The sequence below is a fragment of the Piliocolobus tephrosceles genome, chromosome 2 (genome assembly GCF_002776525.5).
Source record: "Piliocolobus tephrosceles isolate RC106 chromosome 2, ASM277652v3, whole genome shotgun sequence".
Lineage (NCBI taxonomy): Eukaryota > Metazoa > Chordata > Mammalia > Primates > Cercopithecidae > Piliocolobus > Piliocolobus tephrosceles.
Window position 1 is genome coordinate 191984104 of NC_045435.1, and position 21963 is coordinate 192006066.

Consider the following 21963-nt stretch of genomic DNA (forward strand, 5'->3'; position numbering starts at 1 on the left):
CCCGGGAGGCGGAGCTTGCAGTGAGCTGAGATCCAGCCACTGCACTCCAGCCCGGGTTTACGCCATTCTCCTGCCTCAGCCTCCCGAGTAGCTGGGACTACAGGCGCCCGCCACCTCGCCCGGCTAGTTTTTTGTATTTTTAGTAGAGACGGGGTTTCACTGTGTTAGCCAGGATGGTCTTGATCTCCTGACCTCGTGATCCGCCTGTCTCGGCCTCCCAAAGTGTTGGGATTACAGGCTTGAGCCACCGCACCCGGCCATGTTGGTTAGTCTTTAGCCCAAACCACTACACTTTTAGAAAGACAGAAACATTTAAAAATTTGTTTTTACCATATTGAGTCTTAAGGTAGGTTCATGATCTACATTGGGGCCTGGGATTTTTTTTTTAAAAGTTTACATGAGATAGCCTAATAAATGGAGGTGGGGCCATGCATGGTGGCTCACACCTGTAATCCCAACACTTTGGGAGGCTGAGGAGGAAGGACAGCTTGAGGCCAGGAGTTTGAGACTAGACTGGGCAACATAGCAAGACCCCTTCTCTACAAAGCAAAACGAAAAATAACAAATGGAGTTGTGCTATGTTGTATTGCTTTGCACAAAATTAGGAACAGGTGTTTGACAGCTGAATTTGTTTTCCATGAATTCCAACCTCTAAAGGCAAGCTTAGAGGCCAAGGACCTTCCTATATAGTTGGTGCAAAAGCAGTCTCCACAGGACAGCACTGCTTCCATGCTTTACACATCAGGAAATAAGGCCCAAGCTTGAGTATTTACTAACACGTTTTTCAAAAGATGTGTTATACCCAAAGCTAAAAAAAGGGCAAGAGTTTGTCATAGAGGGAACCTGTAAATAATTTCAGGGGTAGGGGAGATGGTTGCCAGTAAGAAATGGGATAAAATATCGAGACAGTGAAAACACTGCCTTGACATGAGGATCACCGAGTTTATTCTATTCACTTTCAGTGATGTTGGGAACGGACTGGGTATAAAAAGGGGAGCTTGAAGATGGAATGTTTGACAGTCACAGAAGGTTCCTGCAGGAGATTCCTGTTTTAGCGGTTTCTCATTTTTTTCCTCAAATTGTACTTACTGAGGCTCAAGCCTTCACAGTGAGCTCATGGTTCTACAGAGCAGGGGAGTCTAGGGAATTTCTTTGGTATTTGTAAGGCAAGAGGTGATTTCTAATAGATGTGAGTTATTGCTCACTTAAAACTGTTAAGTCTAGTATAATTTTCCGACAGGAAAAATGAATTTTTTTCACTTAGCAACAAAGTACCTTCTAACTTCCAACAGTCCTTGAAAGTTGGGGCTGAAGTACCTTAGTGCGAATGTCTTTCATGTTAAACTAAGTGTAGAAATCTGAATTTTTAAAAGAGCTTAGGAAGAAATTTTGCAAACATTTAATGAGGATACACTGTTCATTTTTAAAATTCCTTCACACTGTAATTTAATGTATTTGATATTCTTTTGTAGTAAAACATAACTCAGATTTCTACAGGAGGCAGTGGTTTTATTTGGAGTGTCTTCTGTACTAGGTTTCAATAAAGCTGGATGAAGGTATTGCTGTTGCTGCCTGTTTCCTGCCCTATACGGAGGGCTGTGTTCTGGAACTCCTGTACTCTGGAGACACATGAATGAGTTCTAGGGGGATTCTGGGAATAATGTGGAAAATCTGCATGTCCATTTTGATTGACAGTTGGAAATAACTAGGGCTGCATGTGAAGAGAACACAGATGTTCTTGTGAAAGTGATAAAACAGGCACCAAGCAACCTCTGGTGATGGAAAAATAGGTTAGTTTTCCAGAAAACATGCTCTGGATGATTGCAGGGGAAGGGGAAGTGGGGGTGAATTAAGAGGATCTTGTGTTTCTTGGGCTTGAGAACACTAAATGTGAGTCTCTCTACTGCATTCTTTCCTGTTTCTCATGGACAACATCTGACTTGTTTCTCACTTTCACCGGAGAAAGTGAAAATTCAATCGCACACTCAGATGAAGGAATCACTATTAATACATGGGAGTGAAGTCGTCTGAGAATTAAACAAGCAGTTTCTCAGTCAAGCTAAGATGCAAATACAGAACGTCTCCATTGTAGAAACTTCGGGTGATGGTGCTGCTGCTCGGAGGGTAAGCTGGTTAGGGCCTGCACTGCTCGCTGTTCTTAGATGACCTCTGCTTAGATGACCTCTGTCATGACTGGAATGTCACAAGAAAAAAATACTTCTCACCAAACAGTACATGTTACTCAACACAAGAGAACACAAGTTTATAAAGGCATTTAGTTTATTTTTCAAAAAAATACTTTGCTAGAAGGGTTGAGTACTGTAATTTTACATGATCATAATCTCTAAATAAATTCTTTTTCTGACCCAATAGGTACCAGTTAAGTGAACAGCTTATCTAGGTCTGCTTTGTAACACCCAAATACAATTAGCACTCCTCTGATGGTATTCCCCGGACCGTCTTAATTATCTATAGGCCAGGCCTAGCACATAACAAAGTATATGCTTTATAACTGCTGATTAATTCAGTTTCTTAACTAGGCAAAGCAGGTAATCAGTATATCAAATTCACACTACTAATACACTGTCTTGCCTGAAGAGTCTGACCTGCCCAAAACCCCCAGTTACGTCTAGCCCAGGGAAGCAGTAAACTGCAATGCAGAGAAAAGGGGCAGCTAAGATGAGGCTAGTGCTGGCTGAGTCCCAGTTAGGTCTGTTACTGTTCTGTTCCAACTATAAATCCAGAATGACTGTGTTACTCAGATTCAGTGCTATGTAGAAAATAGAATGCAAAGCCAAAAACAATTTGGGGATGATTGGCAGCACCTTCTTTTCCCTTTCTTAAGAGACTAACTGAAAGTTGATTGGGATTGAGAGAACATAACCAAAAGTTGAATCAAATCTATATTCATTGCTATAGAGCCAATAAAAGGAAAGACCACTGTAAAGCAACTACAACCTGATAAGTTTGCTGAGGAGAGGACTGGGCCGCTTGTCGAAGGCTCGTCAAAAGTAGCACTTAACTTAGCACAAGGCCTGCACTCAACCTCAAAAGCATAAGGTCTAGGCCGGGCATGGCGGCTTATGCCTGTAATCCCAGCACTTTGTGAGGCAGAGGCTGGTGGATCACCTGAGGTCAGGAGTTCGAGACCAGCCTGACCAACATGGCGAAACTCCATCTCTGCTAAAAATATAAAAATTAGCCGGGTCTCTAAAAAACTACAGAAATTACAGGACACACCTGTAGTCCCAGCTGTTGGGGAGGCTGAGGCAGGAGAATCGCTTGAGCCTCGGAGGCAGAGGTTGCAGTGAGCCGAGATCGCATCACTGCACTCCAGCCTGGGCAACAGAGCACGACTCCATCTCAAAAATAAAAAAAAAAGCATAAGGTCTGCCTACCTCATGGGCACCCAAACAGTTCAGTGCCAAACTAGTACCACTAAAGCCACGCCTGCCTCTTTTCACCAACAGTCCAGGGTATATTTCAAAAATGTCTTTATTAACCAAGGAAGCAATTACTGCAAACATCAGGACAAAGGACATTCTAATCTAGGACTTGAGTTATAGAGGTTTACACCTAATTACAGGAAGAGAGGGAAAGCAATTATGTGTGCTGAAACCAAGTTTCATCGATGACAAATATTTTTAAATGACTTTTAAAATACTCAACATTGGCCAGGCGCGGTGGCTCACGCCTGTAATCCCAGCACTTTGGGAGGCCCAGGTGGGCAGATCACTTGAGGTCAGGAATTCAAGACCAGCCTGACCAACATGGCGAAACCCTGTCTCTACTAAAAATACAAAAACTGGTGGGGTGTGGTGCCATACACCTGTAATCCCAGCTACTTGGGAGGCTGAGGCAGGAGAATCGCTTGAACCTGGGAGGTGGAGGTTGCAGTGAGCCGAGACCATGCCATTGCATTCCAGCCTGAGGGACAGTGAGACCCTGACTCAAAAAAAACACAAACAACGTTTAGTCTAAGCCACGCCGGGCAGCACGCCACAAGGTGCCCTATGAAGCATCAGACTGGAAGTGAAGGAGTCACTGGGCTTGGGCAGCTCACACTGGGCACTGATTTTCTCACAGGAACAATTCTGTCTCTTCTGCATGCCAGGTTCTGTCAATGAGGAACTGAAATACTTCCTCACTCTGAAGTACAAGACATTGTGAACTGACAGCCCAGTGACTGGCTGACTGGCTACTTTGGTATACTGCACCCCCACCAAAAAAAAAAAAAAATGAGGCAAATGTCTGGTATATGTTTTGAAAAATCTCATGTTTGCATAATTATGTTTGAAAAACTCATGAAGAGCTCTTCCTTACCCTCAACTGTCATTTTTCCTAACGCTGACAGAACCCCACCTATAGCAGCATAAAGTGCCTCCACTCTCAGTCTTTTTAACGACTTGAAACACAGTAAGAAACACTGACCTGGTTTGACATTAAGGGTTGTGAGTCTGGAGGACTCAGGAGAGGAAAGTGCTGGGGCTGCTTCCCAGTGTCACCGCTGGTGTCTGGGAACCCTGCATGTAAACATGGCTGGACTCAGTCCTCACCTGCTGGCAGTCAGCCTTCTCTCCGCCTTACCTTAGGGCCAAGTGAAACTCAACATTTTAGCTTTTTCAATACTCCAAACCTACGCAGGCATAAATTCGAGAATCTTCTGCCATTTACTTGTTTTTCTATTCAAACTTCTGAGTTTGAAAAAACAACATGGGTTGTTTTTCCTCCCGATTCTGAAAGGATCATTGGGTAGGTTTAACATACATCTTTCCAATATGTCACGAAAGGCTGGATTAAAGATGTAAGATGCGTGACATTAATCCTAACGCAGCTAAGTGTATGGACAAGGGCCTCTTGAGCCTTTCTTCAGAAGCTGAGGTTCAATGGAAGGAGAAAAACAACCGTGCTAGTGTCATCAGCACTGGCCACGCAGAAGCCACATGTGCCCTGCATGCTGAGGTCACTAAAGGGACCAGAAGAACCTGACACGGTTGCTGTGCTCCCATGGGGCTAAGTTGTCTCTATTACCCTCCCTCTTCTCTGCAGTCACCTGCAAAACATCTAAAGTCAGTCGGCCTTCAGTTTTGAATGTCTAAATTTCAGATACCCTTGAAATAGAAATGCATTTGGTAAACCTTAACTTCTTCCAACTGGGAGGCAACACAGGGAAATGACAACTTAAAAATTACTGTGAAAACAGCTGCATTCTCATTTGTCTGACCACTGGTCTGATGGATGTTAAGATTTTTTTAAAAGGTGGAAAGCAGAAAAATTCAGGGAATTCAATATCCCAGCAAAAGCCTTTATGAGATGTACGCCACGTATTACAATTCTTGACACCACGAGTGAAATCTGTCATTGTTACTGGCCTCCAAGGTTGCCGTCCTTTTCTCATACCTTACTCTTCCCAAAGCAGCCGCTGTGCTTACAAGTGTGCCTCCAGAACCAGAAGACACCAGTCAGTCTACAGCCACGTGCATCTCACCCTTCTGAAGGAACGGACCGCACTCTCTAAGACTCACTTGGAGAGGGAAGTGGGTGAAAGGTGCCACTGGTAAAGTAAAACAGGACTGGAGTTGTCAAAACCACCCCCAGCTACCCTTAATGCCCCAGGGAACACTTACTATTCTCAGCGTATGTTGTATCAAAAACATCTTGCATTTTTAGGTTCTGGGAGTAAATCTGAAACCTGTATTCAGTTCACGTCTAACTAAGTTTCAAAAGCTGCACCAAATCTACTAAGCTTTTTTTTTTAATACTCTTCACTGCATGCTCTGTCTATATGCATGCGTTTGAATAATAAATATTAAATATGGGGGACGCACAGAACCATAAAATTAAAAATGAAACCAAACTGAACATTAAACAATAGTACATGGTAGCTGGAGAAATGAATAAGGGCAAAAAATAAATTTGAGGTAACAATAGTGGCCCAACACCACTGATCTGAAATATCTGTAAAAATTCAACTAAGTGTTTGGAGATTCAAGTAACAAACCACCTGCTCCAACTTGGTCAGACTTCCCAGGGTCCCGGCGGAGTTTCAGTCCATGAGCCGGCACTCACACAGCTCCTTGTAAATCCTCTTCCGCACTCGGGGCATGTCTTCTTGTGAGAACTGGAAAGGCTGCTCTAAGGCGAGGCACTTGCAGTACTGCAAAGGTCCAGAAACACTTCAGTGGCACTTGGAGTTGTGTACCAGCCCACTCTGTTTTACTAAATGCAGACCTGATAGTGTCTAAGGCAGAAGTCCCCAACCTTTCTGGCACCAGGGACTGGTTTCGTGTAAGGCAATTTTTCCACAGACTTGGGGGAGAGGGGGTTGGTTTCAGGATGAATTATCAGGCATTAGTTAGATTCTCATAAGGGGCGAACAACCTAGATCCCTCACGTCTGCAGTTCACAACGGTTCACGCTCCTATGAGAACCTAATGTGGACGGTATCTGTCCGTGGCCCAGGGGCTGGGGACCCCGATCTAAGGCAGCATTTTCATGTCTGTTTAAACTGTTGTAAAAACACAGTTTTAAGCATTTACCCAAATTATAGTCAACTGACCAAGTTACTGTATGGCTTGGGATCTCCTCTCCCTCCTGACCCAGTATAGTGAAAAGCAGCAACTGATGAAAAGGCCTAAATTCCTCCCAAAGTGCAACCTGCTGCGAGTGCAGCTAGACCTATCATGGCCCTTAAGTGGGAACTAGAATTTGTTTACAAAACCCCAAACATGCATGAGGTACACAAATGAACCTGTTTTCCAAGATCTTTGCAAATCTCTAAATTCATGCACATATTCTGTAATTTCCTTCACAAATATAATGGATAACTGAATTTTTTCCATAGCGCTCTTTGACCTCTTAGGAGATGACGGCAGTTTTTCAATGTGGCCCTTATTTAAAATCTAATCACTCTGTGTCAGACCTGCAGACTGCTTGCCAATGGTTTTTTTTTTAAATTCTGCAAATGCCAAAGGTTATGATACGGACAAATTCAAGTCAGTCTCCAATGTAGCTTAATAATCTCCAATGAGATAGAGATGACACCCACAGTTCACTCTTGATCCCTGGAAGGTGGCTCTTCCTAATGATAACATCTGCAAATGCAGAAACTACTGCTCCTCAGCAACAAAGGGGAGGGAGGTACTCTGTGGCTTGTACCTAGCATCCTATACACACAGGAACGGCCCTCTCTCCCCTCTCAACCCCACAAACTCAATTCACACAGTGTCAACTCTGAAGAGCAGTCTTTCTTTACCTGGAGCACAAAGACTCCACAGTCACTGTCATTTTTCTGTTGTGGAATACACTGAGGGGAAAAACAAGACAGTCATTAAAAGATGATCAATCACTCCTCTTCAGATAAGAAAAACTCCTTTATGGAAAAAAGTGCAAAGGATAGGAAACGTTTCTTTCTCCAGGACAGCTGGTATGTCCTCTGATACCTCAAGCATCTAATTTTATGGAGGCACCTGGCCACATAAAAAGAGCTATCAGGTGACAACTGCAACTTATAGAACAATGTTTTACCTAAATATGAGAAATGGGACATCAAATGTAAAAACCTATTTTAAAAACATGCATTTGGATACTGGGTTCTGCTATCAATTCACTGACAACGGAGTCAAAATGGAATTGTGGCTGGGAACATAGGCCCGGCCCCTGGACGCCAGCATGCTGAGATCGCCGCTGAGCAGTCTTCGCTTTCGACCTCACATCACACGGCCCTGTCCTATTCTTTGAAAGAAATTGTGAAGGTAAACAGTATGGTTTTTGTGATGGGTTTTTGAGACAGGGTCTCACTCTGTTGCCCAGGCTGGAGTGCAGTGGCAGAGTCTCAGTCTCCTGAGTTCAAGCAATCCTCCCACCTCAGCTTCCCAAGTAGCTGGGACTATGCCTGGTTAATTTTATTATTTGTAGAAATGAGGTCCCACCATGTTGCCCAGGCTGGTCTTGAACTCCTAGACTTCAGCAATCCGCCCACCTTTGCCTCCCAAAAGTGCTGGGAACACAGACACGAGCCACTGTGCCAGGCCAACAGTATGTTTTTAAAAGAACTGGTTACTGTATTCTGCCCAAAGCGGGGATACAGAAGATCCTAACTAAATTTAGAATACCTAGATTTTTTAGTTGGGTAATTTCAGGAAATTTACTAGTTCTGGTTTGAACTGGTATACTAGGTTATTCAAAATACAAAACTTAAGCTTAATTTTAAAATTTAGCATTTGGTTCAGTTCAAGGATGAACTAATAAATCTTGTCTCTTTGGGTTTGGGTTAAAGGTTTGTTTCCAGATCCTGCCTATAACATTGTGTCAATGATCCAGACAGACCTGCATTCAAGGACCTGACTCTATATCAATAGTTTTGATGTCCTTTGGGGAAAATCACACCTGGGCTTCAGTTTTCTCATTTACAAAATAAAGATGATGCTTATCCCAAGATGACCTGCCTACCGCACAGGTTATAAGGATCAAATGAGATCTAATACACAAAAACACTGGAAACAATACAGCCCGCCATCAATGGAAGACACTGGTATTTACGACAGGAATGAGCGGCTGTGCCTGGGCACTCTGCCTCACAGTTGGAATGTCATGGGCCAAACATGGTGCTGCATCCAGACGGTGGTGGGACTGAAGTGCCTGGGCTATCTTCCCCACGTGCCTGGCAAGTAGCCCAGTGCACCTTCTCCCCCTCAGTGGATCCAAATAGTCATTTCAGCATTCTTCTGGGTCTATATGGGTCATCTGGAAATAAGAGCCATGATGCAAGAGGCAAGTGCCACACAAAAAAGTTTTTTGTTCCCCCCGGAAGAGCAAACACATCATTAGCAACTGCCTCAGGGAGGAAGTGACCAAAGTGATTTGCTCCCGGAAGCACTGGGCAACTGAGCAGCGATGATGAATACTAAACTGAAGTTTGTTCTCAGCTGCCTCCCTGGAGCCTCCAGGCTCTCCTTGGTATCTCTGTCACCAGTCTTCAAATACTCTTAAAGGCACCCACCCTTACATAATTCCATCCCCTGGACATGCCTGGGTTTCGTTGTCATCACATACTTACCTTCGTAACAGCAGTCTGCCAACCCTGAAGAAATTCAGGTCTATTTTTTTCTCTGGCTTCAGTCAGCAAATACTTTCTTATATTCTGGTTAAAAAGAAACCACAACACAGATGCTGTGTTCCATCAGTTGGTGAAAAATGGAACATGCCCATAGCAGACAGAAGGAAAGGAGGAGGCTGTGGCCCCATAACTGGGCAGAGTATGCATTAAGAAGCTGGAACAAAATTTTTTTTTTAAGAGAGAGGATCTTGCTCCGTCACCCAGGCTGGAGTGCAATGGCATGATCAGAGCTCACTGCAGACTTGAACTCCTAGGCTCCAGAGATCCTCCTATCTCAGCCTTCCAAGTAGCTGGGACTATAGGTGTACACCACTGCTCCTGGCTAAAGCTGGAACTTTATTTCAGACTCTTCATTTCATATTGTTAAGGGGGAGTCAGACCTCCTGTATTCAAGTTTGCACCCAGACTGTGGATGCTGGCTTTGTCTAATTAAAACATTTTATGGGATGGTTATAGCCAGCCCTTCCCAACAGTAAGTCAGCTTGCTGCATTTGAAACTTACATACTGTCAAGTCAAAAAGAAAGTCTTGATCATTGCCAGTGCTCCACAGAGGAAAGGAACCCATGGCAGACATCACTAACAACTAAAACTAAATGAAAAACATTCCAGCCTTAGATATTCTGATACACTCCTTAATTTTGAGGGCTGCAGAAAAGGTTAACATTCAGTTTCTGGAAAGTTATACTAAAATTCATTCTGAATACTGAATATGGTCAAGTCCACTGTTGAAATATCTACCAAGATGAAGCTTGCTGGAGTTTCAAAATGTCCCCAGTGCTCTCAACCTCTGTGTGTCTCTCTCCACATCAAGAGTGAAGTCAGAGGTTATGTGAATAACGACCCCCACCCACCCCCTAACAAAAGTGGACCGTGGCCAGACGCGGTGGCTCACATCTATAATTCCAGCACTTTGGGAGGCTGAGGCGGGTGGATCACATGACGTGAGGTCAGGAGTTCAAGACCAGCCTGGCCAACAAGGCAAAACTCCGTTTCTACTAAAAATACAAAAAGTAGCCAGGCATGGTGGTGCACACCTGTAATCCCAGCTACTCCGGAGGCTGCAACACAAGAATCGCTTGAACCCAGGAGGCAGAAGTTGCCATGAGCCAAGACTGGGCCACTGCACTCCAGCCTGGGGGACAGAGTGAGACTCTGACACACACACACACAAAAGGTGGACTGGAAGCCACCTCTTCAAAAGAAAACACAGGATAAAAGCAAATACTTAATATTTAACCAAGTCTGACCGCATGTTGCTCTTCTCCCTCTAAACAAGTAACTTCAGGTTCTCAGAATAAGCAGTACGTGTAAGTTCTTTTTTTTTTTTTTTTTTGAGACGGAGTCTTGCTGTGTCCCCCAGGCTAGAGTGCAGTAGTGCGATCTCAGCTCCCTGCAACCTCCATCTCCGATTCAAGCGATTCTCCTGCCTCAGCCTCCCGAGTAGCTGGGACTACAGGCGCATGCCACCATGCCCGGCTAATTTTTGTGTTTTTAATAGAGACGGGGTTTCACCATGTTGGCCAGGATGGTCTCTATCTCTTGACCTTGTGATCTGCCCGCCTTGGCCTCCCAAAATGCTGGGATTACAGGCGTGAGCCACCCTGCCCAGCCAGTATATGTAAATTCTTAAGTAAAATACAGGCAAAAAAGATTTGTCCTTAAAAATGGTCACCTACATTCAAAATGTACTGAGCATCTATAATGGTTCAAGTGCCGGGGACACTAGTGAATAAAGCTCTTGTAGTCGCTGCTGCCGTGGAATCTACACATTTATGTAGTGACTGTTTCAAACACTTTTCGTCAGTTCTTTGGAAATATCGGCCCCTAAATGAGTTAAGCACCACTTCTACAACCCCTACATCCTCTTAAAACAAAAAACAGCTTGACCCCACCTGCCCAGATGACTTGGCTCCAAATTACTTCTAGTTATCACCTAAAAGGAGTCTGTTCTTAGCGTCTTTTTGCAAATATGCAAAATTATTAGGCCAATTGTAATTTTGCTGAAAAGGTAGGAACTCTGCAGGAGGGCTTGGGCACAAATTCAGAAGATGAATTTTTATTACTGTGCAGAACAGGCCCTAATGATTCAGAATCGACTTGAACCCAACTGTGTGTTTTACAAACAAAATCCTGTTTAACCATCATGCACTCCATGAAGGCGAACATGTGTCTGGCCCTACCTGACTCCTGGCATCAGTGCCTGGCACAAAGCAAGAGCAGTAAATAGTTCCTACAGGAAACAATTTTCCCAACACCTCTGCTCTCCTCTGCCTGTCAGAATCTGATTCTTAAAGGCACTGATATGGCTGCACTTTTGGTTATATCTCTGCAGGTCTGTCTAGGAAAGAGACAATATAGACAGGCTCTGGCCGGTACGGGAATATGTTGGTTGAGAGAAAGGCAAGGAATTAGGGGAAGGGAACTGGAAAAGATACTCACACCTGGTATTGTGAGAACTCTGGGCCCAGGAGGCCTCTCCCTTTTGGGGTATTTTTTTCCTGGATTTCTTGGAAATGAAAATGTGAATTTTGAAAACTTGATTTTCGTCATAGTTTGCATTAAACTTAATTTTAAAATTAAATGTTAATTAAACAAATAATACAAGAAAATATTCTCCTTGTAAAAAAAAACAAAAACAAAAAATCCCAAAATAAGGCCAAAATATTCTCCTTATAATTAAAAATATCCTAAATAAGGCCAAATCACCTTTAACTATCAGTCTTGCTTTTCTACACTTACCCAAAGGTAATAATCATTGATATCAAAAATGGTAAGATCCTATCTTTTTACTTACAAATATATATGTATGTATGCGCCTACACATACACCTGCATGTATTTGTATATATACACATATACATGTATTTTTTTCTATAAATGTACTATACTGTATCATTCCACAATATTGGCTTTTTAAAGCCCTATGCCTTGGACATCTTTCCATTTGAGGACTTGAAGGTCTGCTATGGTCAGTTTAATAGTATGGGTATACTGTACCATAGTGTATTTAGCTATATCCTCTTGCTAGAGCTAAATTTGGGTTGTTTTATTTAGCACTATTATAAATAATGCTGCCATGAACATCCTAGCACATGCCCCATCCTTGTCTGCAGATACAAGCATTTTTACAGAGTAGATACCAAGAAATGGAGCTGATATGCCACAGAATGTGCATCTTCTTAATTACAAGGCACTTGGAACTGATGAGAACTGCAGCTGTCCCCAAGCGGCTGTATCAATTTACACACTCCACCAGAAAATATGCGAATGCTTATTTCCTTACATAGACACTTGAACAGCATCACTTTTTCTAACACAATGGGTAAAAAATGTAACTGGTGTAGTTTTCATTTGCATTTCCTTTATTTCTGGTGAGGCTGAACACCTCTCCATGTGTTTTTAAATAGTTATTTGCATTTTTCCTAAAATTTACTAAATTAGCCTTTGTCCATTTCTATTAGGTCCTTTTATCCTCCCCTTATTCATTTGTAGGAGTTTCCCATGTATTCTGGATAATTATTTTCTGTTATTTACATCATACATATTTTCTCCAAGTCTGTTGCTTGTCTTTTAACTTTACGATACACAGAAGTTTTAAATTAGGAGGTGGTTAAATTTATCCAATTGTTCCTTATGTCTTTTCTTTGGTCCCATGTAAGAAGTCCTTCCCCACTCTGTGAACACAATATTCTCCATATTTCATTCAAATACTTTTACACTTTTGTACAGATTTCTTTTAAGTATCTAAAGCTTTAGGAGTTTTCATCATAAAGAATTTCCACATTTCTTCCTAGGGCATATTCCTGGGTTATTTATGTTTTGTTTCTTTTGTAAATGGAATCTTATTCCCAGTTACATTTTCTTACTGGTTCTTGATAGTGCAGGAAAATCCGGAAACCTACTCATTTTTCTTGATTTTGTATCCCACCATCTTGTTGAACTGTTTATTAGCTGAACACTAATACTTTGTTAATTGATTCCATTGGGTTATAGTTTATTCTACAGGAGTTATTTTGCAGATACAAGCCAATTTTAGCTTTAAGATGATCAAAGACAAACAATTTCTAACCACATTCAAGATGTAGTTTTAAGGGAAAAACAGAGAAAATCCAAGTGGAGTACCTCAGAGGGGGATCTGGATCCTAGACAGATCCTCTCCTCAGCCAGAGATTCCCCTTCTAGTCCTTTTCTCAGCTAACATTTTAGAGGATTTTCATGACACAAACTGTTCCTGTATGGTTTTGACTGCTGCTGTTCTATCTAGAGCTAAGATGCTATCTGGCCAATTACAAAATAAATGAAAAAATAGGCAGTATATTAACTTACCTCTACACAAAACTTAAAATGAATGCCTTGGGAATCATAAAATGAAATAATTCGATTAGAGAGTGTCACAGTAATGAGAGACCAGTGGACTTCCAGGTGAATAGGAATCAACAGAAGGCTCTTTTTAAACAAATCCACCTGATCAAGAAAAGAGAAAGAAATGCAGCCATCACCACAGGCTATCCAAACCATCAAAAAACAACAGCTTCTATTTGCTGACCTGTGACCTACACAAGGGGAAAAAAGTAGTAAGCAAGGAACCAGAATTTGAACCCAGGTCTTACTCTAAGCCCATGCTTTATAACTATTAAGCTATAATACACAACAATAATACAAAAATAAAGCTATACGAAGTACAGTTTTCCAGTTCATCTACTAAACCTGTGTGTCAACTGCCTGATATGACTTGGCTCCTTGTTTTTATGCTTACCTCATTTTCTCATGTACATATTTAACCTGGATTCAACTCTTGTTTAGAAAGGAATCATAGTATTAGAAAACGTATAAAGGGCTAGGCACGGTGGCTCACACCTGTAATCCCAGTACACTGGGAGGCTGAGGCGAAGGACTGCTTGAGCCCAGGAGTTTGAGACCAGCCTGGGCAACATAACGAGACTCTGTCTCTACAAAAAATAAAAAATCAGGCCGGGCTCAATGGCTCACATCTGTATGCCCAGCACTTTGAGAGGCCAACGCGGGCAGATCGTTTGAGCTCAAGAGTTTGAGACCAGCCTGGGTGACACGGCGAAACCCTGTATCTACAAAAAATACAAAAACTAGCTGGGTGTGGTGGTGTGCACCGGCAGTCGCAGCTACTTGGTAGGCTGAGGTTGAAAGGATGGCTTGAGCCTGGGAGACGGAGGATGCATTCAGCAGAGATTGCGCCACTGCACTCCAGCCTGGGTGACAGAGCCAGACCTTGTCTCAAGAAAAATAAATAAATAAAAATAAAAAATCAGCCAGGTGTGGTGGTGCGTGCCTGCAGTCCCAGCTACTTGGGAGGCTGAAGCAGCAGGATCACTTAAGCCCAGGAGGTGGGGGCTGTAGTGAGCCATGATCACACCTCTGCAGTCCAGCCTGGGCGACACAGTGACACCCTGAAACTGCATCTACAGACTCTTTCTACAGACATGGTGTAAGCAGCAGTTAAGATCATGGGCTCTGAAGCACGTCTGCTCAAGTTCAAATTGTAGCTCTTCCACTTATTGGTCAGATGACTTTGGCAATTTCCTTAGCTTCTTTGCACCTTAATTTCCTCAACTAATAAAATGCATAGAAAATAGTACCTACCTTATGAAGTTTTTTAAAGTAATAAAAGAATATGTGTAAGATGCATAAAACTCTGTTTAGCCCATTATAAGTAACCAGATATCTTAGTTATTATGATTACTTGCTTGGGTCTCTCAAATGTCAAAATTGAGAAAAACATCCTTGATAATACTTTATGCATCCTTTACAATCCTAACACACCTTTATATCGTAATACATATCCCTTTACAGTCTAGAAATGCTTGCTTGCTATTCCACTCGAAATTCCAGTGTAGAGTGGGTGATAAAGTAGTAGGTGCTCCACACACATTTGTAAAAGGGTGAATCAATTTGCCTTCTCAGGTATTTTTTTTTAGAGTAATTTGGTGATTACTTGGGTTAAAACATTTTAAACTACCTCAAATTCTCTGAAACTAATTTCCCAAGATTTCCTTCTCGCTTTCTGATATTCAAATAGTGTCCTGCTCTAAATGAATCTTCTGTAAGTCTTCATGACCCTGGAGAAAAATCACTTTAGCTTTTCGGTTTCTGCATCAACCTGGGGGAGTGAGGTGGGCAGAAGGAACGAGTGAAAATAATAAACAATGGTCCTTTCCAGATTATAAATTCGGAGTATTTTTTTTTTAATTCCGAGTATCTAAAACAAGGAATCATATTTAGAATACAGCAGTAAATAAAACCAGATTTATATTCTTCTCAAAAAGTAATGTTTCCTACATTGTAAAATAGATTTTTGTATAAAAATTACAAAATACAGAAAAAGATACACTTCACCTATCTTTCCAAATCATTGTCTTCTTCTAACACATTAACACAGACATTCATAGAGCTTTATACAGGTTGAGTATCCCTAACCCGAAAACCTGAAATCCTCCAAAATCTGGAACTTTCTGAGAGCTGACATGATGCCACAGATTGTCCACAGGGGTGGTTGAGATAGTGACACGTTTGCTTTCTGATGGGTCAATGTACATAAACTGTTGCATATACAAAATTACTAAGAATATTGTAAATTACCTTTGGGCCATGCATCTAAGGTATATATGAAACATAAGTGAATTTTGTGTTTAGACTTTGATTCTACCCCCAAAATACCTCATTATATATATACAAATATTACAAAATCTGAAAGAGTCCAAAATCCAAAACACTTCTAGTCCCAAGCATTTTGGATAAGGGATATTTAACCTGTACACATAATTAAGAACAATGTGCATGACGGATTGTATCACTGACCCCAATTATTTGTTGCCCTCCCTGTAAAAACACTATACAGGCCTGCCCATGCCATGTGACTTCTCTGCCCTCCCAAAGAGAGAAGTGTAGTCCTGTCATGTGATTTGCTTTAATCAAAAGGATGTAATAACCAGAAGTGAAGTTATGTCATGAGCAAATTGAAACTTTAAGAGCTACTGGCTGGGCGCGGTGGCTCAAGCCTGTAATCCCAGCACTTTGGGAGACCGAGACGGGCGGATCACGAGGTCAGGAGTTCAAGACCATCCTGGCTAACATAGTGAAACCCCGTCTCTACTAAAAAATACAAAAAACCAGCAGGGCGAGGTGGCGGGCGCCTGTAGTCCCAGCTACTCCGGAGGCTGAGGCAGGAGAATGGCGTAAACCCGGGAGGTGGAGCTTGCATTGAGCTGAGATCCAGCCACTGCACTCCAGCCCGGGCGACAGAGCAAGACTCCGTCTCAAAAAAAAAAAAAAAAAAAGAGCTACTATGTGAGCGTGCCATGTCTCAAGAAAGGTGTTGCTCCTTCAGTTTGGGTTCCATTCGCAGAATAAAGAAGAAAAACCAAATGTTCATCTGCTTAGATGCAGGAAAAGCATTTGATGAAATTCAGTATTTACTTATAATTAAAAACTCTCAGGAAGATAGGAATAGGAAAGCCTACAGCTGACATATACAATAGTGAAAAACTGAACGTTTTCCAAGATTGAGAACTAGGGAAAGACGTCTATCTCATTACTTCTATTCAACATTGTACCAAGTCTTAGCCAGTACAGTAAGGCAAGGAAAAAAATGGCATACAGATTGCAAAGAATGAAATAAAACTGTCACTACTTACAGATGTTAAGTGTCTATGAAAATTTCACAGAATATACAAAAAAGCTCCTAGAAGCAGTAAATGACTTTGGTAAGGTCAGAAGATACAAAGTCAAAATACAGAAATCAACTGTATTTTTATATACAAACAACTAGAAGATAATATTTTAAAAATTCTGTTCATAGCCATTTCAGAAACATGAATACTTAAGGATACATTTAACAAGAATGTATATATAAGATGTATACACTAAAAATTACAAAAAATGCTGAAAAAAATTAAAGACCTAAATAAATGCAAAGATATACCATGTTCATAGACTGAAAGGCTTAATATTATTAGATGTCCATTCTCCCCAAACTAATGTATAAACACTATCTCAATCACTCCAACATGCTTACTAAACAGAGTTTGATAAACTAATTTTAAAGTTTATATGAAAATGCAAGGGACTCAGAATTGCCAAAACAATCTGGAAAAAGGATAAAGCTGGCAGACTCACAGAGATTTTCAGACACACTATGAAGATACAGTAATATCGTGTTGTGTTAACATAAAAAATAGGCATCAGTGTAAGAGAACAGAAAATCCAGAAGTAGACCTATACATATATGATCAGTTGATTTTCTATAATGGTGCCAAGGCAATTAAATTGGAAAAGAAAGGTACACTAAAGAAAAAAAAAATCTTGATCCTCCCTACCTCATTTTTTTTTTTTGAGACAAAGTTTTGCTCTTGTTGCCCAGGCTGGAGTGGAATGGCACTGTCTTGGCTCACTGCAACCTCCGTCTCCTGGGTTCAAGTGATTCTCCTGCCTCAGCCTCCCAAGTAGCTTGTATTACAGGCATGCTCCACACACCTGGCTAATTTTATATTTTTAGTAGACACAGGGTTTCTCCATGTTGGTCAAGTTGATCTCGAACTCCCGACCTCAGGTGATCCGCCTGCCTCGGCCTCCCAAAGTGCTGGGATTATAGGTGTGAACCACCGTGCCCGACCTACCTCACTTCTCACATACAAAATTCATTGAGATGCATCAGAGATGTAAATGTAAAACTGGAAACTACAATGCTATTGTAAGAAAACACAGGAAGCAAATATATTTTAGACTGGACATAGAAAGCAGCAACTATAATAGAAAAGTATAGTAAATTAGATTTCATCAAAAGACAGTTGAGAAAACAAATAGAGAAGCTGCAGAAGGAGAGAAAACAATAACAAAGCATAGACCTGACAAATAACTTATATTCAGAACATAAAAACATCTCCTACAACTCAATAATAAAAAGATAATCCAATAAAGGGCAAACAGTATTAACAGAGACTTCACAAAATATGATATACAAGTTTCAGTTTTGCAAGATGAAAAAGTTTTGCAGACTGGTTGCTTAATATTGTGAATATACTTAATACTACTGAACTGTACACTTAAAAATGAGTAAGATAGTAAATTTTATGTGTATTTTATATAATTTAAAAAGTACTCAGCTGGGTGCAGTGGCTCATGCCTGTAATCCTAGCACTTCAGGAGGCCAAGGTGGATGGATCACTTGAGGTCAGGAGTTTGAGACCAGCCTGGACAACATGGTGAAACCTCGTCTCTACTAAAAATACAAAAATGAGCCAGGCATGGTGGCGGGCACCTGTAGTCCCAGCTACTCAGGATGCTGAGGCAGGAGAATCACTTGAACCCGGGAGGCAGAGGCTGCAGTGAGCCAAGATCACGCCAGTGTATGCTAGCCTAAGTGACAGAGACTCCGTCTCAAAAAAAAAAAGTACTCAGTACAGTCTTTTGTAGGAAGCACTTACAATAATATACATAACAATATAATTTTTTAAAAGATAAAAAAGGCCAAAGATATAAACAGCACATGAAAAGGTGCTCAATGTCATTAGTCACCAAGGAAATAAAAATTAAAACCACAATAAGACAATATTATATATACCCATTAAAATGGTAAAATTAAGAAGAGGCTAGCCATGGTAGCTCACATATGTAAACCCAACACTTCGAGAGGCTGAGGTGGGAGGATACAGTGTTAGCATAAGAACACAGACAAACTGAAAGTTATGTATCATTTTTTTTTTTTTTTTTTGAGACGGAGTCTTGCTCTGTTGCCCAGGCTGGAGTGCAGTGACCGGATCTCAGCTCACTGCAAGCTCCGCCTCCCGGGTTCAAGCCATTCTCCTGCCTCAGCCTCCCGAGTAGCTGGGACTACAGGCGCCCGCCACCTCGCCTGGCTAGTTTTTTGTATTTTTTAGTAGAGACGGGGTTTCACTGTGTTAGCCAGGATGGTCTCAATCTCCCGACCTCGTGATCCACCCGTCTCAGCCTTCCAAAGTGCTGGGATTACAGGCTTGAGCCACCGTGCCCGGCCATATATCATCTTTTGTGAGGTCTTGTTGAGGCCAAGAGTTTGAGACCAGCCTAGTCAACAAAGCAAGACTCTGACTCTATTAAAAAATAACAACAGGGCCGGGCGCGGTGGCTCACGCCTGTAATCCCAGCACTTTGGGAAGCAGAGGCAGGCGGATCACGAGGTCAGGAGATCGAGACCATCCTGGCTAACACAGTGAAACCCCGTCTCTACTAAAAATACAAAAAAAAGTAGCCGGGTGTGATGGCGGGCGCCTGTAGTCCCAGCTTCTAGGGAGGCTGAGGCAGGAGAATGGCATGAACCCCAGAGGCGGCAGAGGTTGCAGTGAGCGGAGATCGCGCCACTGCACTCCCAGCTGGGCGACAGAGCAAGACTCCGTCTCAAAAAAAAAAAAAAAAAATTAACAAGAATGACAATACCAAATCTGAGGATATAGAACAAAGGAACTCTCATAAGTAAAATGCTGTATGGATTGTAAAACAGATTATCACTGTGGAAAATGGTTTAAGTTTCTTGAAAAGTTAAATGTGCACTCACCATATGATCTAGCAATTCCACTTCTAAGTATTTAACCAGGAAATTGATAATGTGTATCTACGCACAGACTTATACACAAATGTTATATAGCAGTTTTATTCGTAAGAGCGAAAAATGGGACACAATGCAAATATCCATCAGCCAGCAGATGGATGACAAATGTGATCTATCTATACAATAGACTACTACTCAGCAACTAAAAGAAATACACTACTGACACACGCGGTCACATGGATGAATCTCAAAACCTTTATGCTGAATAAAAGAAACCAAACAAAATTGTATGGGGCATGATTCTACTTATACACTTCTAGAAAATGCGAAGTTGTCTAGAGTGACAAAAAGCAGATTAGTGGTTGCTGGGTTGGGGGCTGGGCAAAGAATGGCTGTACAAAGGATTATAAGAATTCTTTAGGAGATGATGAAATTGTCCTGTATCTTGATTGTGGTGACAGTTTCACAAGCGTGTGCAATTGTTAAAACTCATCAACTTATACTTTGGATGCAGTTTATTGCACATACATTATACCTCAAAAAAGTTCACCAAAAATAATCACAGAGTGGAGAGGGGAGTGGGCAGAGATAAACATAAAACTAGAATGGCAAAATGTTAATTCTTGAGGTTGGATGACAGATTCATGGGGATTCATGATGCTATTCTAATTATTATTATGTCTAAAATTATCCATAATAAAATTAATGGTATCATTGGGTAGAAGTTTAAAATGCTGGTAGAATTTCTTCTTTTTCATTATGAAAAAACTTACACCTTTAAAAAATACTTGACAGTGTCATTAATACCCATCTATCATGTACTTGGATTAACCAATTCTTTTTATATTTTGATGGGTACTAACAGGTGTTTTATTTATAGGTACATGTGATGATTTGACACAGGCATACAAGGTGTAATAATCACCTCAGAGGCCCCGGGGTCTCTATCACCTCAAGTATTTATCACTGATTTGTACTGGAAACATTCCAATTCCACTCTTTTATTTTTAAATACACAACAAATTATTGTTGATTATAGTCATTGTATGTGCTATCAAACACTAGATCTTATTCATTCTGACTACATTTTTGTACCCACTAACCATCCCCAAATTTTCCCCTGCTCCCCATTACCCTTCCCAGACTCTGCTAACCATCATTCTACTATCTCCATGACTTCAATTGTTTCGTTAGCTCCCACATGAATGAGAACATGTGACATCTTTCTGTGCCTGACTTATTTCACTTAACATAATCTCTTCCAGTTCCATCTATGCTGTAGTAAATGACAGGATTCCATTCTTTTTTAATGGCTGAGTAATATTCTATTACGTATATGGCCCACATTCTCTTCATCCATTGATCTGTTCATGGACAGGTTGATACAGAATCTTGGTTATTGTGAATATTGGCTATTGTGAATAGTGCTACAATAAACACGGGAGTGCAGGTATCTCTTCGATATACTGACTTCCTTTCTTTTGGATCTATACCTAGCAGTGGGATTGCTAGATCAGATGGTAGTAGTTCTATTTTTAGTTTTTTGTGGAACCTCTGTACTGTTCTCCATAGTGGCTGTACTAGTTTACATTCCCACTAACAGGGTACAAGGGCTCCCTTTTCTCTACATCCTCACCAGCATTTGTTTATTGCCTGTCTTCTAATAAAAGCTTTTTTTTTTTAAACAAAATCTCGCTGTGTCATCCAGGCTGGAGTGCAATGGCGCGATCTTGGCTCACTGCAACCTCTGCCTCCTGGGTTCAAGAGATTCTCCAGTCTCAGCCTCCAGAGTAGCTGGGATAACAGGCACATGCCACCACACCCAGCTAATTTTTGTATTTTTAGTAGAAATGAGGTTTCACCATGTCGGCCAGGATGCTCTCTATCTCTTGACCTCGTGATCTGCTTGCTTTGGCCTCCCAGAATGCTGGGATTGCAGGCGTGAGCCATCGCACCCAGCCAGTTTTAATAGTTTTCCAGTAGAGTTTAGGTTATATTCTTCCTTTTTTTTTGAGACAGAGTCTCGCTCTGTCACCAGGGTGGAATGCAGTGGCGAAATCTCAGCTCACTGCAACCTCCGCCTCCCAGGTTCAAGCGATTCTCCTGCCTCAGCCCTGCAAGTAGCTGGGACTACCGGCGCGCACCACCATGCCCAGCTAATTTTTGTATTTTTAGTAGAGATGGGGTTTCCCCATGTTGGCCAGGATAGTCTCGATCTCCTGACCTTGCAATCCACCCGCCTCGGCCTCCCAAAGTGCTGGGATTACAAGAGTATGCCACCACGCCTGGC

The 21963-nt window shown here is 41.6% G+C and overlaps 1 protein-coding gene across 4 annotated transcripts in view; it reads right to left on the reverse strand.

Annotated features, from left to right (window-relative positions):
- Positions 1–377: 377 nt before the first annotated feature.
- The window catches only part of SENP5 (SUMO specific peptidase 5), a 79674-nt gene continuing 58088 nt past the window's right edge, over positions 378–21963 (reverse strand). Inside the window, exons 7-11 of one of the 4 annotated variants that reach the window (XM_023214805.1) lie at positions 13445–13582; positions 9059–9142; positions 7256–7306; positions 6005–6157; positions 378–2193 (exon numbers count right to left, since the gene is read on the reverse strand). In XM_023214805.1, the coding sequence (XP_023070573.1) occupies positions 6047–6157; positions 7256–7306; positions 9059–9142; positions 13445–13582 (384 nt within the window). In that variant the 3' untranslated portion in view covers positions 378–2193; positions 6005–6046. Of the gene's footprint in view, positions 2194–2262; positions 6158–7255; positions 7307–9058; positions 9143–10535; positions 11626–13444; positions 13583–21963 lie in introns of those variants that run through there. The other 3 variants (XM_023214804.1, XM_023214806.1, XM_023214807.3) reach the window with 3 other exon arrangements.